This window comes from Hemitrygon akajei, chromosome 19, assembly GCF_048418815.1.
Source record: "Hemitrygon akajei chromosome 19, sHemAka1.3, whole genome shotgun sequence".
Taxonomy (NCBI): Eukaryota; Metazoa; Chordata; class Chondrichthyes; order Myliobatiformes; family Dasyatidae; genus Hemitrygon; species Hemitrygon akajei.
In genome coordinates, this window is record NC_133142.1 from 61,733,652 (window position 1) to 61,748,914 (window position 15,263).

Genomic DNA, 15,263 nt, shown 5'->3' on the forward strand with positions numbered 1-15,263 from the left:
GGGACTGAGATCACAGCCTAATGAGGCAAGGTGCTGCTGTTATGGAGAAGGTACAGTGGAGACAGTAAGTTGCAAAGTCATGATGAGGTAGATTGTGAGGTTAAGACTGAACTTTAGCATATAAGAGGTGCATTCAATTATTGAGGATAATTGTGGCAGAGGTGTGGCTGCCTATTGTTATTGATGCAATCTGTTGGCCAGGAATTTGTGGCTGAAAGGAGGTCACAGTTGGGAGTTTAACATCAAAGCATATACTTTGTATCGAAAGGAGAGCCAGGAAGGCATAGGTGGTGGTGTGGCTCTGTTGGTAAGAGGTGAAATTACATCTTTAGAAAGAGGTAACATAGGGTCAGAGTCTTTGTGGGTGGAGTTAAAAAACTGCAAGAGTAAAAAAAACATTAAGGGAATCATATATAGGCCTCCAAGTAGTAGCTAAGATGTGGGGTTGAGATCGCAAAGGGAGCTGGAAAGGGCATGTAGTAAGGGTAATAATACAATTGTAATAGAGGACTTTAATATGCAAGGGGATTAGGAAAATCAAGTTGGTGCCAGATTGCAAAAGACTGCCTATGAGATGGCTTTTTAGAGCAGCTTGTGCTTGAGCCTACTTGCGGAAAGGCTATCTTAGATTGGGTGTTGTGTAATAATCCTGATCTTATTAGTCAGTTTAACGTAAAGGAATCCTGAGGAGGCAGTGATCATAATATGATTGAATTCATGCTACAATTTGAGAGGGAGAAGCCTGCTAGCCTTATGCAACAGTATTGCAATGGAGTAAAGGGAATTACAGAGGTATGAGAGAGGAATAAGGCTAGCTGGATTGAGGGGGATACTGTTGGGGATGGCAGCAGAACAGAGATGGCTGAAGCTAATGGGAATAGTTCACAAGATGCAGGATAGATGTGTCCCACAGATGTAGTTGTTCTCAAATGGCAGGGCCAGGCAACATTGGCTGACATGGGAAGTTAAGGACTGCATAAAAGCCAAGGAATGGACGCAAGGTAGCAAAAGTGTGGGAAGTTAGATGATTGGGAAGCTTTTAAAGTCCAACAAAGGGCAATTAAAAAGCTATAAGAAGGGAAAAGATGAAATATGAGGGCAAACAGGCCAATAAGTGTCAGGGAGCAGGAGTGAGTGCCATTGCTATTACTTAAAAACATAAGAAAGTAAGAAGTAGGAGCAGGAGTAGACCATCTTGCCCATTGAGTCTGCTCCACTATTCAATAAGATCATGGCATCTCCACCTCCCTGCCTTTTCCCCATAACCCTCAATTCCCCTAATATGCAAAAATCTATCCAACCTTGCCTTAAACATATTTATTGAAGTAGCTTCTGCTGCTTCATTGGGCAGAGAATTCCACAGATTCACTACTCTCTGGGAATAGCTGTTCTTCCTCATCTCCATCCTAAATCTACTCCCCCAACTCTTGAGGCTAAGCCCCTAGTTCTAGTCTCACCTTAAAGTAGAAACAACTTTCCTGCCTCTATCTCATCTATCCCTTATCCCTTTCATAATTTTATGTTTCTATGAGATCTCCTCTTGTTCTTTTGAATTCCAGCGAGTACAAAGCCAGTATATCCTTTCTCAAATAAGGAGACCAGAACTGCATGCAGTACTCCAGGTGTGGCCTCACCAGTACCTTGTACAGTTGCAGCATAACCTCCCTGCTCTTAAATTCATTTCCTCTAGCAATGAAAGCCAACATTTTATTTGCCTTCTTGATAGCCTGGTGCACCTGCTAACTAACCTTTTGTGATTCATGCACAAGCATTCCCAAATCCCTCTGCACAGCAACATGTTGCAATTTTTTACAATTTGAATAATAATCTTCTCTTCCATTTTTCCTCCCAAAGTGGATGACCTCACATTTACCAACATTGTACTCCATCAGCTAGACCCTTGCCCACTTACTTAACCTATCTATATCTCTCTGCAGACTCTGCATATCTTTTGCACAATTTGCTTTTCCACTCAATTTAGTATCATCAGCAAACTTAGATACACTGCACTTGGTCCCCTCTTCCAGACCGCTAATGTATATAGTGAACAGTTGTGGGCCCAGCCCCCCTGCTGCACACCGCTCACCACTGATTGCCAACCAGAGTAACACCCATGTAACCCAACTCTCTGCTTTCTATTAGTTAACTAATCCTCTATCCATGCTAATACATGCCCCCCCCCCCAAATCTCTGCATCCTTATCTTACGGACAAGTCTTTTATGTGGCACCTTATTGAACGCCTTCTGGAAATCTGAGTAAATAGCATCCATCTGTTTCCCTCTATCCACTGCACTCTTTATATCCTCATTATATATTCTAGTAAGTTTGTCAAATAGGACTTGCCTTTGCTGAATCCATGCTGTCTGCCTGATGTAGCCAATTTTTTCCAGATGCCTCACTATTTCTTCTTTAATGATAGGCTCAAGAATTTTTCCAACTACAGATGTTAAACTAACTGGCCTGTAGTTACTTGCCTTTTGCCTACATCCTTTATTGTACAGTGGTGTGACATTTGCCGCCTTCTAATCTGCCGGGACCTGCTCAGAGTCCAGAGAAATTTGCTAAATTATCACCAAAACCTCTACTATAACTTCTGCCATTTCTTTCAGTACTCTGGAAAGCATTCCTTCAGGACCAAAGCAAAGAGATAATGCTGAAGCTTTATACTTCAGGCCACACTTGGAGTATTGTCAACAGATGTTGAAAGGACTAGGTATGGTGGATGTGGAGAGGTGAGGGTGCCCAGAACTAGAGGGCACAGCCTCAAAATTGAGGGGTGACCAGAATCAGGTTTATTACCACCAGCATGTGTCGTGAAATTTGTTAACTTAGCAGCAGCAGTTCAATGTAATACATAATATAGGAGAAAAAAAAAGTAATGTCAGTGTATATTGAATAGATTAAAAATCATGGGTTCAATGTCCATTTAGAAATTGGATGGCAGAGGGGAAGAAGCTGTTCCTGAATCGCCGAGTGTGTGCCTTCAGGTTTCTGTACTTCCTACCTGATGGTAACGATGAGAAAAGGGCATGCCCTGGGTGCTGGGGGTCCTTAATAATGGATGCTGCCTTTCTGAGACACCGCTCCTTGAAGATGTCCTGAGTACTTTGTAGGTTACTACCCAAGATGGAGCTGATTAAATTTATCATCCTCTGCAGCTTCTTTTGGTCCTGTGCAGTAGTTCCCCCATACCAGACAGTGATGCAGCCTGTCAGAATGCTCTCCATGGTACAGCTATAGAAGTTTTTTGAGTGTTTTTGTTGACATACCAAATCTTTTCAAACTCCTTGTGAAGTATAGAAGCTGTCTTGTTTTCTTTATAACTGCATCGATATGTTGGGACCAGGTTAGGTCCTCTGAAATCTTGTCACCCAGGAACTTGAAACTGCTCACTCTCTTCACTTCTGATCCCTCTATGAGGATTGGTATGTGTTCCTTCGTCTTGGCCTTCCTGAAGATCACAGTCAGCTCTTTTGTCTTACTGATATTGAGTGCAAGGTTGTTGCTGTGACACCACTCCACTAATTGGTATATCTTGCTCCTGCACACTCTCTCATCTCCATCTGATATTCTACCAACAATGGTTGTATCATCAGCAAATTTATAGATGGTATTTGAGCTATGCTTAGCCACACAGTCATGGATATAGAGAGATTAGAGAGTGGGTTATGCATACACCTCTGAGGTGCACCAGTGTTGATCGTCAATGAGGCAGAGATATTATCACCAATCCGCACATGGTGTGGTCTTCCAGTTATGAAGCTGAGGATCCAATTGCAGAGGGAGGTACAGAGGCCCAGGTTCTGTAACTTATCAGTTAGGATTGTGGGAATGATGGTGTTAAATGCTGAACTATAGTTGATGAACAGTATCCTGACCATATTGTCCAGATGATGTAAGGCCTTGTGAAGAGCCATTGAGATTGCGTCTGCTGTTGACCTATTGTGGTGATAGGCAAATTGCAGTGCGCCCAGGTCCTCGTTGAGGCAGGTGCTCAATCTAGTCATGACCAACCTCCCAAAGCATTTCATCACTGTAAATGTGAATGCAGCTGGGCGATAGTCATTATGGCATCTCACATTATTCTTCGTAGGTACTAGTATAATAGTTGCCTTTTTGAAGCAAGTGGGAACTTCTGCCCATTTTAGTGAGAGGTTGAAAATGTCTTAGAATACTGTGCCAGTTGATTGGCACAGGTTTTCAGAGCCTTATCAGGTATTCCATCGGGACCTTTCGCCTTGCGAGTGTTCACCCTCTTTAAAGACAGTCTAACATCAGCCTTCGAGATAGAGATCACAGGGTCACCGGGTGCAGCAGGGAACTTCACAGCTGTAGTTGTATTCTCCTTTTCAAAGCGGGCATAGTAGATGTTGCGATCATCTGATAATGAAGCATCACTGCCATTCATGCTATTGGGTTTCACTTTGTAGGAAGTAATGTCTTGTAAACCTTGCCAGAGGTGTCGTACATCCGATTTCACCTTCAACCTCATTCAAAATGGTCTCTTCATCCTTGAAATAGCCCTCTGTAAGTCATACCTAGTTTTCTGGTACAGAGCTTGTTCATCAGCCTTGAATGCCACAGGTCGAGCCTTCAGCAGACAATGTATCTCCTGGTTCATCCACGACTTTTGGTTTGGTAATGTACAGCAAGTCTTTGTAGGCACACACTCATCCACACAGGTTTTAATGAAGTCATCCAGATTCGAAGATGAATCCCTGAATACGGTCTGGACCACCAATTCAAAATAGTTGTGTAAGTGCTCCTGTGCTTCCATTGTCCATATCTTCTTGGTCCTATGTACTGGTGCTGCAGTCTTCAGTCTCTGCCCGTACTCAGGGAATAGAAGTACAGCCAGGTGATCAGACTTCCCGAAGAGAGGGCATGGTGGTGTAGCAATGGTCCAGTGTATTGTTCTCTTTAGTATTGCAGGTGATCTGTTGATGGTAATTGTTTAGTGATTTTTTTTCAGACTGGCCTGGTTAATATCCCCCAAAACGATGGTGAAGGCATTAGGGTGTGCTGTAAGATTTAAGGAGGAATTTTTTTAGCCGAAGAGTGGTGAATCTGTGGAATGCTCTGCCACAGACTGTGGTGGAGGCTAAATCCATGGGTATATTGAAAACCGAAGTTGATAGATTCCTGATTTGCCGGGTATCAAGGAATATGGTGAGAAGGCAGGTGTATGGGGTTGAATGGGATCCAGGATCAGCCATGATGAAAGGCAAAGGGTCTAAGTCAAGGATTTGTTTACAAAGAGAAATGTTGAGTCCTATGTCTAGGAGACGCTTTGGATATTATAACTAATACTAGAGGTTCCCTGGATTGAATAATATTAGCAGGGGAGGTTGGACAAACTGGAGTGCCAAAGGCTGAGAAGAGACATGCCTGACTTCAGATTCTTAAAGCAGGCCCTCTGTTCTGAGCTGTGTAATTGGAAACGATTCAAGGTGGTGATTGCTGCTTCCTTGGAAATAATTGCAATGTTTCAGCTGACTGCTGGCCTGTGTTCAAGTGATGGGGGCACTCTGTATGAGCCAAGCACCTAACATCTGCACACCTCTTCAGACAGCACTTTTTCCAGCTGTGGAAAAATCTTCAGATTTCTTACTGTCAATGTAGAACCCAGAAAACTGAAGTTGTAGTTACCCATCCTTGACCCTGATCAACTACTTCAGAAGAACAGTTACAATATTTCTTTAAATTCTGGCCATCTTAAAAGCTGTTTGCCTATTATTATCTTCGTAGAGAATACACTGTGAATTTTGTTTAAAGAAGCACAGAATATTTTCTTTTAAACTTTAATGCTAAATGTCATTCATGATTCATATACTTTCACTGTTCATAATCTATAATGAGTAACCATTTGGACTTATTCCTCTCTCTGTTGTCCCCAAGTCAAATCAGCATGATCTGGTCCTACAGTCGATTGACCGAGCAATCGAGGCAATTCATAATGCAGCAATGAAAGCTGGTGGCAAATACAACCTGGAACAACGTGAAGTTCTACAGTAAGTGTCAACTAGATCTCTGTGTGGTGGTGGTGGTGTTTAGGCTGCATCTAGAGCAGAGGAATGGGAGAATGGAAAGTAGCATTAAAATGGCTGGTCATCAAGGTATCCAAGCACGGTCAGACAGAGCAAAGGCACTTGGCAAAGTGGTTACAACCGCACCCCCTTCCTAATCAATTGGATCCACCTATCCATAGCCAGGATGCTCCATCACTTCCTTTCACCATTTTATACCATCTGCCCTCTTTTTTACCAGTTTAGATCAAGGGTCTTGATTTGAACTATCAACTGTCCATTTCCCCCCACTTTTTCAGATGTGATTAATAAGGCAATTGTGGATAAATTGATTTATATTTTGTATAAAATACTTCATGAATCTAAAAAGTTAAAAATTTCCGAGGTAAGTCTTAAAACAGCACATAAGGCATTTTAAATCCCAATGTAGATGCAATGAATCTGAAACAGCATGATGGAGTGCTTTTACCCAAAGGGTCTTAATGCTTCAAGAAGGCAGCTCAGCAGCACCTTCTCATGGGCACCAAGAGTTGGAGAATAAATGCTGTCACTGTGCTGATGCCTAGTGGTCTCATAAATTGCATAGGAAACTAGGCTGCATGAACTCAGTATTGGTTCACCCAAAGAAGTCAGAGGGTGATAGCAAATGGTACATATTCTGCCTGGAGATTTGTGACCAGTGGTGTTCTATAGGGATCTGTTCTAGGACCCTGCTCTTTGTAATTTTTATAAATGACTTAGATGATGAAGTGCAAGGGTAGGTTAGTAAGTTTGCAGATGGCATGAAGTTTAGATGTGTTGTAAGTAGTGTAAAAGGTATACTAGAGTACAATGAGTACAATGGGACATTGCTAGGATACAGAACTGGGTTGAGAAGTGGCAAACAGAGTTCAACCTGAGAAGTGTGAAGTGATTCACTTTGGAAGGTTAAACTAGAAGGCAGAACACAGGATTAATGGCAGGATTCTCAACAATGTGGATCTTGGGGCTCATTCCCATGGATGGCTGAATGTCGCAGTGCAAGTTAATAGGGCTGTTAAGAAGTCGTATGGTGTGTTGACTTTCTTTAGTCAAGGGACTGAGTTCGAGAGGCATGAGATAATGTAACAGCTCTATAAAACTCTGGTCAGACCATTCTTGGAATATATGTTCAATTCTGGTCACCTCATATGAAGGATGTGGAAGCTTTAGAGATGATGCAGGATGCTATCTGAATTGGATCGCATGTCTTAAAGGATAGGTTGAATGATTCGGTGCTTTTCTCTTTGGAGAGGAGGATGAGAGGTGATTTGATGGAGGCATAGATAGAGTGGACAGCCAGTGCCTTTCTCCCAGTGTGGAAATTGTTAATACAAGGGGGCATAACTTTAAGATGTTTTGAGGGAAGTATATGGGAAATGTCAGAGTAGCTTTTTTACATAGTGATGGGTGCATGAAACATCCTTTCAGGGGTGGTGGTAGAGGCATATACATTAGCGACATTTCAGAGACTCTTACATAGGCACACAACTGAACAAAAAATGGAAGATTATGTGGGAGGGGAGGGTTAGATTGATCTTTGGTTATGTTAAAGTTTGGCACATCATGCGCCGAAGGACCTGTACTGTGCAATACTGTTCTATGTTCTCTGTTTAAATTACAAGTTATTCGGCGTGCATTAATCTGGACTATCAAGTCTAGGACATAAATCTGTTGTGGGATATCTTTGTCATTTCCTATGTTGAATATCTTTTCTCTTCCTATTAAGGAAATTAATCCATCATCGAAAATTTACTGTTGCTCGAAAAGACCAGATTATGAGCCAGCAGAAGATAAATTCCAAACCTAATATGACTGAGAACCAGGGAGAAACAGATCACCAGCCAGGTAGACAGGCCAAGATCCTGCCTGATCATTGCCCTTTTCTGTCAGAGTCACAGTCTCCAGAAGGCACTGTTTACCAGGTAAAGTTTACAGAAAGCTAATATGTTCTTTTGTTTTCTCCTATTTCTGACCTTTTTCTTTGGGTCATTGGCATTTTTTGTGTTTATTTCTCATTTATTTTGAGGTATGTACAAGTCAATTCATCAACAAATGACATCATCAGTAAATATCTACCCATAAGTTAGAAAGTAAGTTTCCTGTAGGGGGGACACAGTAGTATAGTGCTTAGCACAAAACTTTAAAGTACCAGTGACCTGGGTTCAATTCCCACCACTGCCTGTAAGGTGTTGGAATATTCTCCTCATGACCACGTGGGTTTCCTTTGAATACTCTGGTTTCCTCCTACATCCCAAAGAGGTACCGGTTAATAAGTTAATTAATCATTGTAAATTGTACCATGATTAGGCTAGGACTAAATTGGGAGATTGCTGGGCAGCGTTACTTGAAGGGTCAGAAGGGCCTGTTCCACACTGTTTCTCAACAATGAATAAAATAGACGCCAGTGGTACGCTGGTGTGGTGGATAATGTTTGGAAAATATTCATGTACTGCCATGTTTTAACAACACCATGCAGTAGACAATTAATGGGATTTCTTAATCTATGATACACTTTTGAAATCTGCAAACTGAGCCAAGCAGCCCTTACTTCAGCAGCATGAGATCCTGGTTACTTCAACTGTTAAGCTCTTAATAATCATTCAAGGTAGAACTAAGCAAGTGGTAGAGACAAAACACGCTGCAGGGTCTTGGCAAAGCAGTTGTCTAGTCTGCACTTGGTCTCACTGATGTAGACAAGACTACTTCAAAGGCACTGAATGCAATAGATAAATTTGGAGAATGTGAAGGGCTGTTTAAGTCCCTTGATGTGGTGGGTAAGGAGATGTAGAGGCAGGAGTTGTTCCCCCCACCACCCCAAACAGGCACAGGTAAGTACCTAGGAAGGGGGAGGGATGGACATACAGTACTATGGAGTCACAGAGTAATCCATATTGTTGGGCTTGAAATTCTGCCCTGTGTTCGTTTAGGAAGAGAGACAACCAACACCGGAATATTACAAAACTTGGGTTTATTGCAGAATTCGTAACTGGCACAGCGAATCCACGGAGTCGCTGGAGAAGGCGCGTTCCGACTTCCCCTTACAATCTGCTCTTATTTATACCCCTTTTCCCCCCAGCACAGCCCCCCGCTACATATTAGGTAATATCGGGCACTTGTGTCCATCTTATTGGCCCGATGCCATACACTCACGAGTTACCTGTTTCTTTTGTTTACTGAATCGCGTGACACTAGTAGTTTCGGTGTAGCGGAATCCCCAGTTTCGCTTCCCCCCCTCCCTCGCATTCCGGTCTCCTAATATTACGTGAGCCACTCCTGACCTGTAATGGCAGTCTCGAATTAACCCTAACACTCCCTCCCTTGGCCTCCCAGAGGCCACATCCCTTACAATCTTTTCCGCGGCTGCCGGGATCAGGCAGGGAGGTGAGCGTCCCCCGGCACTCTTTGGCGTGTCCTCCCTATTTACTTATCCTGATTTGTCCGACCTAGGGTCACAAAATATGGGTAGGGGTTCCCTAAACATCGGCAATTTTTACAAGTAGCATGCAACATTTCAGAAAACTTATTCAAGAACAAATTCACAATCCCCCCCTTGCCATGGTCCATTTCAGTCCGTGTCCTCCCATAGCGCGTCCGCTTTCCGGGAGGGCCGTGTCCTCCCCTTCCACCGGGAACCTGGTACGCCGGTGGAGGTCCATCCTTTCCAGTCAAGGCTCGATCTATAGTCCGGATGACTAGGGTCCTGATACAGGGTATGCAATAACAACCACACGTGATAAAGATAGCAATTGAAATAGACAGTCCTAGAGCCGACTGTCCCAGAAACGCTCCCCACTTACCAAAGGTCTTATTTAGCCAGTAGAAAATGATGCCAGTTATTGTCCCCCTCCCTTCTTACCTTTTAATGCCCTGTTGGAGACCTCGGTGACAGGGTATGGACCATGCCACCGTTTTCCGTTCCAGGTGAGCTTCCCCGGCCTCGGAGGAACACTTCCACTCCTACCTTGATGGTGTCCGACCCCTGCGGCTGCTCACTGTTAGATTATTGAACTCGCACAGTTATCAATTTTACCATATTTCTAAAAACTCTCATATACTCTGTTACTCAACACACAAATGTCTGAGTTTTGGTAACTCGAAATTGAAGTGCTCCATGGCTCCCTAGTACACAGAGAGGATCAAATGTGGGACGGTCGCCTTTCAAAACCTGACCTTCGCGTGGGAGATTTCTCCTCTTAACAACCAGTCTAAGGTAGGCGCCGTCAGTATCCCTGTGTACTACGGTGTACCGCGACACTTTTCTCCTCACTCCTGAGACTTTTATGCCCATCGTGGGCGGCGGGTACCCTCACTCAGAAGACTTTTCCACGGGCGAAGGATCTTCCTAAAAACAGATAAGAGTTAGTACTTACCAGTCACGATTCTGCACCGGGAATGATCTCTCCCAGGGTAATTTGGGGTTGGTGAGGATCCGTCAGCAGACAAGATCTAACTCGGTGATTTAACTATCTAGTGGAAGTCTTCGATATAACAGGCACTTCCTGACCTTAGTCGAGGTTGCGGCCGCTAGTTGTCTGCTGTCGGACCCGCCAGCCTGTGTTGTCTCTCCCTCCCCACGTCGGGGTCACCAAATGTTGGGCTTGAAATTCTGCCCTGTGTTCGTTTAGGAAGAGAGACAACCAACACCGGAATATTACAAAACTTGGGCTTATTGCAGAATTCGTAACTGGCACAGCGAATCCACGGAGTCGCTGGAGAAGGCGCGTTCCGACTTCCCCTTACAATCTGCTCTTATTTATACCCCTTTTCCCCCCAGCACAGCCCCCCGCTACATATTAGGTAATATCGGGCACTTGTGTCCATCTTATTGGCCCGATGCCATACACTCACGAGTTACCTGTTTCTTTTGTTTACTGAATCGCGTGACACTAGTAGTTTCAGTGTAACGGAATCCCCAGTTTCGCTTCCCCCCCCTCCCTCGCATTCCGGTCTCCTAATATTACGTGAGCCACTCCTGACCTGTAATGGCAGTCTCGAATTAACCCTAACATTAACCCTAACAATATGAAAAGCAGGAAGGGAGCCGAGGACAAAATAGGTGGTGGGATCATGTTGAGCTAGTGGTGGGGTGAGTACATAATGCAAACAATCCTAAATTATATAGTGTGATTTTTAACACTGAGCCTCATTTCTGAAGTGCTTATTATAATAATTATAAGAGAATCTCAAGATGCTGTAAATCTTGAGTAATGCCCAAGATGCAAATTCATCAGGTCAGGAAGTATCTATAGAGTGGGATAAGCAATCCACATTCTGAGCAAAGACTGTTCATCAGGACTTTAAAGGAAGTGGGCAAAAGTCAGAATAAAATGATGGGGAAGGGGAAGAAGTACAATGAGACCAGGTGAGGGAGAAAGTTGGTTGGCGCAGAGGGGTAATGAAGTAAGATGCTAGGAGGGGATAGAAGGAAGAGGTAAAGGGCTGAAGAAGGAATTAGAAGAACAGGAAGGAGGAAAAGCACTAGAAGGAGGTGGAGGGCAGGCAAGAGATGAAAGGGTAACCAGAATGGGGAATGGAAAAAGAGGAAGTAGAAGGAGAAATTACCAGAAGTAAGAGAAATCAGTGTTCATTTCATCAAGTTTTTAGGCTACTCAGCCAGAATGTGAGGTGTTGCTCACCTGACTTCATCGTGGCAGTGATGTGTCATAAGGTGGGCGTTGAGAGCAGACCCAAATGCAAGACACAGACACTGAAGTATTAGGGAAAGTGGGACCTGGTGTGTTAGAAAGCAAGGGAAGTGGGGGAGAAACAACGCTGGACAAGACTAGGAAAGAGGGACCTGGATGAGGAACTAGGAACTGGGAACCTGAACAAGGACTCCGAGCCAGAGACTGGACAGGGACCTGGAACCTGGGTCTTGACTCGGGCTCGGACTCCAGATCTAGGCGAAGACTGGACGTGGCAAGGTAACAGGACTTGACGAGGGGGCAGGACGCAAGACTCCGGGGCTGGATGAAGACATGAAGGTCAGACTAGGTCTTGGTCAAGGGAGAGCAAAGCAGAAGCGGGGAGAGGCGAAGCTGGACACGGACACTAGCCCTGGACAAGACCAGGACTCAGGGCCTGGGCTATGACTTGGACTTGGACCCAGACTGGGATTTGAACACAGAACAACAAACAACAACAGTCCATTCGAGTAGTGACAAACGGCCTGCCTACTGAGCTGGATACGAGATGACAAAACAACCACAGTCCATTCAAGTAGCAGCAAACGGCCTGCCTACTACCCTTGGACTTGAGCACAGGAACACTGACCACAGAGCCTGGACCCCTCCTTGGGAACAGGGCGTAGGGCCGGGACTCGTACACAGACACTAAACACAGGGACACAAAGAGACAGTTCCAAGCTCAATGATAGATAGTTCCTTCTGTTGGCGTGGCAAGGCTTCAGTCTCACTCCAGCAGCTAAACTTGACGGCGATACAGGCGAGGATGCAGGCGAGGTTGCAGGCAAGGCTTCAGGCATGAGTTGCTGAAAGAAATGGTAGGGAAGGGAACAGTCCAGCCTCAGGGTAACGGCAAAGACAGCCTGACTTACCCCACAGAGGCAAGGACAGGATACTGACAAGATAAACCAGCACCTACACTTGAACCCAGGGCCACTTATATTCCCGGCCCCAAGACGAGAATCAGGTACCTATGATTAAGCCCAAATGAAACAAGGGACAGCCAGAAGACCCGGAGTATGGAGTCCACGGACCAGACTGTGAACCGGAACACGGACTTCATGGACCAGACCATGACAAGATGAGGCTATAGACTGAAATGTCAGAGTGGGAAATGGAATTGAAATGTGTAGCAGTTGGGATTTCCGGCCTTTTGCAGCAGGCAGGCTGAAGGTGCTTGACAAAGTGGTCTCCTAATTTGCACTAGGTCTCACTAACATCAAGAAAGCTGCATTGGGTGCACTGGATACAATAGGTAACCCTGACAGATTTGCAGGAGAACTGTGGAAGGAGTAGTGAGAAAAGTGTGTGTAATGGTAAGGTCTTGTTGGAGGTGGCAAAAGTTATGGCGAATGATGTATTTACCACGCCACCTGCCTCTGTATCCAGCGCATCATTCTCTGTAACTTCCACCATCTCCAATAGGATCTTATCACTAAGCATGTCTTTCCCTCTCCTTTCTCCATCTTCTCTAGGGATCACTCCATGTGTGATTCCCGTGTCCACTCATCCTACCCACTGATCTCTCTCTCGGCACTTATCCTTGCAAGTGAGGCAAGTGCTACACCTGTCCCTACACCACCTCCTTCAACACCATTTCAAGCCCCAAACAGTACTTCCATGTGAGGTGACACCTTATATGCAAGTCTGTTATGGTTACCTACAGTGTCCGATGCTCCCATTGTGGCCTATATCAATGAGATCCAACTCAGATTGAGGGACTGATTGGTCGAGTACCTTCTCTCTGTCTGCTGCAATAGGCAGGATCTCCGGGTGGCTACCCACTTCAATTCTACTTCCTATTCTCATTTTGATAAGTTTGAGATCAGAGTTTTCCTTCTGGATGAGCCGCCTACCATGGCTGCCTCTACTGCTGTGATGACATACTCAGGCTGGAGGAGCAGCACCTGTCATATTCCACCTGGGCAGCCTCCAACCTGTTAGCATGAACATTAATTTTTCCAACTTCCAGTAACAACATTCTCTCCCTCCCCTTCGCTCTTTTGCCATTCTCCATCCTGATTACCCTCTCATGCCTTCTGTTCTCACCTGCACGTGACCTCCCTGTAGTTCCCCTCAGTTTTCTTCTTCAGCACTTTATTTCTTGCACCTATCGCTCCCAGCTTCTCACTTCATAACCCCCTTTTCCACCATCTTTTCCCCCACCTGATCTCTCCTTTCATGTTCTAGTTTGTACTCTTTCCCCTCTATTCTGGCTCTGCTCTTTTTCTTTTCAGTCCTGATGAAGGGTCTCAGCCGGAAATGTAAACTCTTTATTCACCTCCATAGTTGCTGCCTGGCCAGCTGAATTCATCCAGCATTTTGTGCGTATTGTGATAATAGCTAGCAGGAAATGTCACCAAGGATATTGGAGTGCAAGCAGATGCCACTTGGATAAGTTGCTGATTAAGGAAGTAGGAATGGGTGGTAACCAGAACTTGGTTGCTCCTTTCATCCTACAGCATAATGCTGGGTTTCAAGTCACACAGAGTAGAGTAGGCCCTCCATTGATCCGGGTCAACCATGGATGTTGCTTTCTAACTGTCTCTGCAAGCCAGGGCAGTATGATATGGAGAGCAAGCTGTTGCCATACAGCCGGCTCCTCCTGTTCACACAGCTGATGAATCCAAAGGAGTGGTAGAGACTGATGCAGTTTGGCACCAGTGGTCACACAGTTGTCAATCAGTGTTGAACTCAATGTAGGACTGCCTTAGGAACTCCAGCTCTGGATTTTTCATTGGGGTTTACCCCTGAAATCTTCCTTATGAGTGGGTATAGCTACAAGGCAGCATAGGTTTGAGGTCAGAGTTTTCCTTCTCCTGGATGAGCTGCCTACCATGGCTGATGAGCCTCATCTTCCTGAAGCCAGTAACCCATCTTTGCCCATTTTCCTGTTGGTCCAAATGGTTCTGTTGGGCTTAATAGGTAAGCCACGCATGAAGGGCAGGAGCTGAACTTGACTGTCAGAGGCTATTTGAGATGCATGCTGTTGGCAACATTTAATAGGTAGTAGCAGCTTATCCCCACTACTTCCCCCAGCAATTACAAACTAAAGGAACCAGGTTCACATAGTATGCTGTGTATCCAGAGAAAAATGCTCCCTTTACCTTCTTGTGGGACTGCATGTCTCCAGGAAAATAGTGTGCAGCGAACTAACAGAACCTCAGCAGTTGAGTTTTCAGTGTGATTTTAATTGTCTGCAGTTTGGGCTGTCTAATCAACCCAAATGTAGTTCTTAAAGAACTAGAAACTTCTATCAGGTGTAGCAATCCAAACTAGTACCCAATCTGCCAAAGAGCTGAAATATCTAATTGTTGGCCTCCTGCATTCCCTAAATTAAGGCAAGAATCTACAATTGACTTCTGTGTTTTCAGTGGATGATAGAGGAGGAGAGGAAGGGTGTAATCCTTGAAGTCCTTTTCTTCAACAATTTCTGTCTGAGACTAGGGGTAGGGTTGGGTCGATGGGGATACTCTTCCATATTCAGAGTTGGTCAACCCTTGTACAATGAATAAGAGAGAAGATCCAAAT

At 44.7% G+C, this 15,263-nt stretch overlaps 1 protein-coding gene across 4 annotated transcripts in view; it reads left to right on the plus strand.

The window, feature by feature from the left end:
• The window catches only part of LOC140741982 (NCK-interacting protein with SH3 domain-like), a 237,529-nt gene that overhangs the window by 84,329 nt on the left and 137,937 nt on the right, over positions 1-15,263 (plus strand). For all 4 annotated transcript variants that reach the window (XM_073072626.1, XM_073072625.1, XM_073072628.1 and 1 more), the window contains 2 exons: positions 5,900-6,012; positions 7,775-7,970. In XM_073072626.1, coding sequence (XP_072928727.1) covers positions 5,900-6,012; positions 7,775-7,970 — 309 coding nt within the window. The remainder of the gene's footprint in view (positions 1-5,899; positions 6,013-7,774; positions 7,971-15,263) is intronic.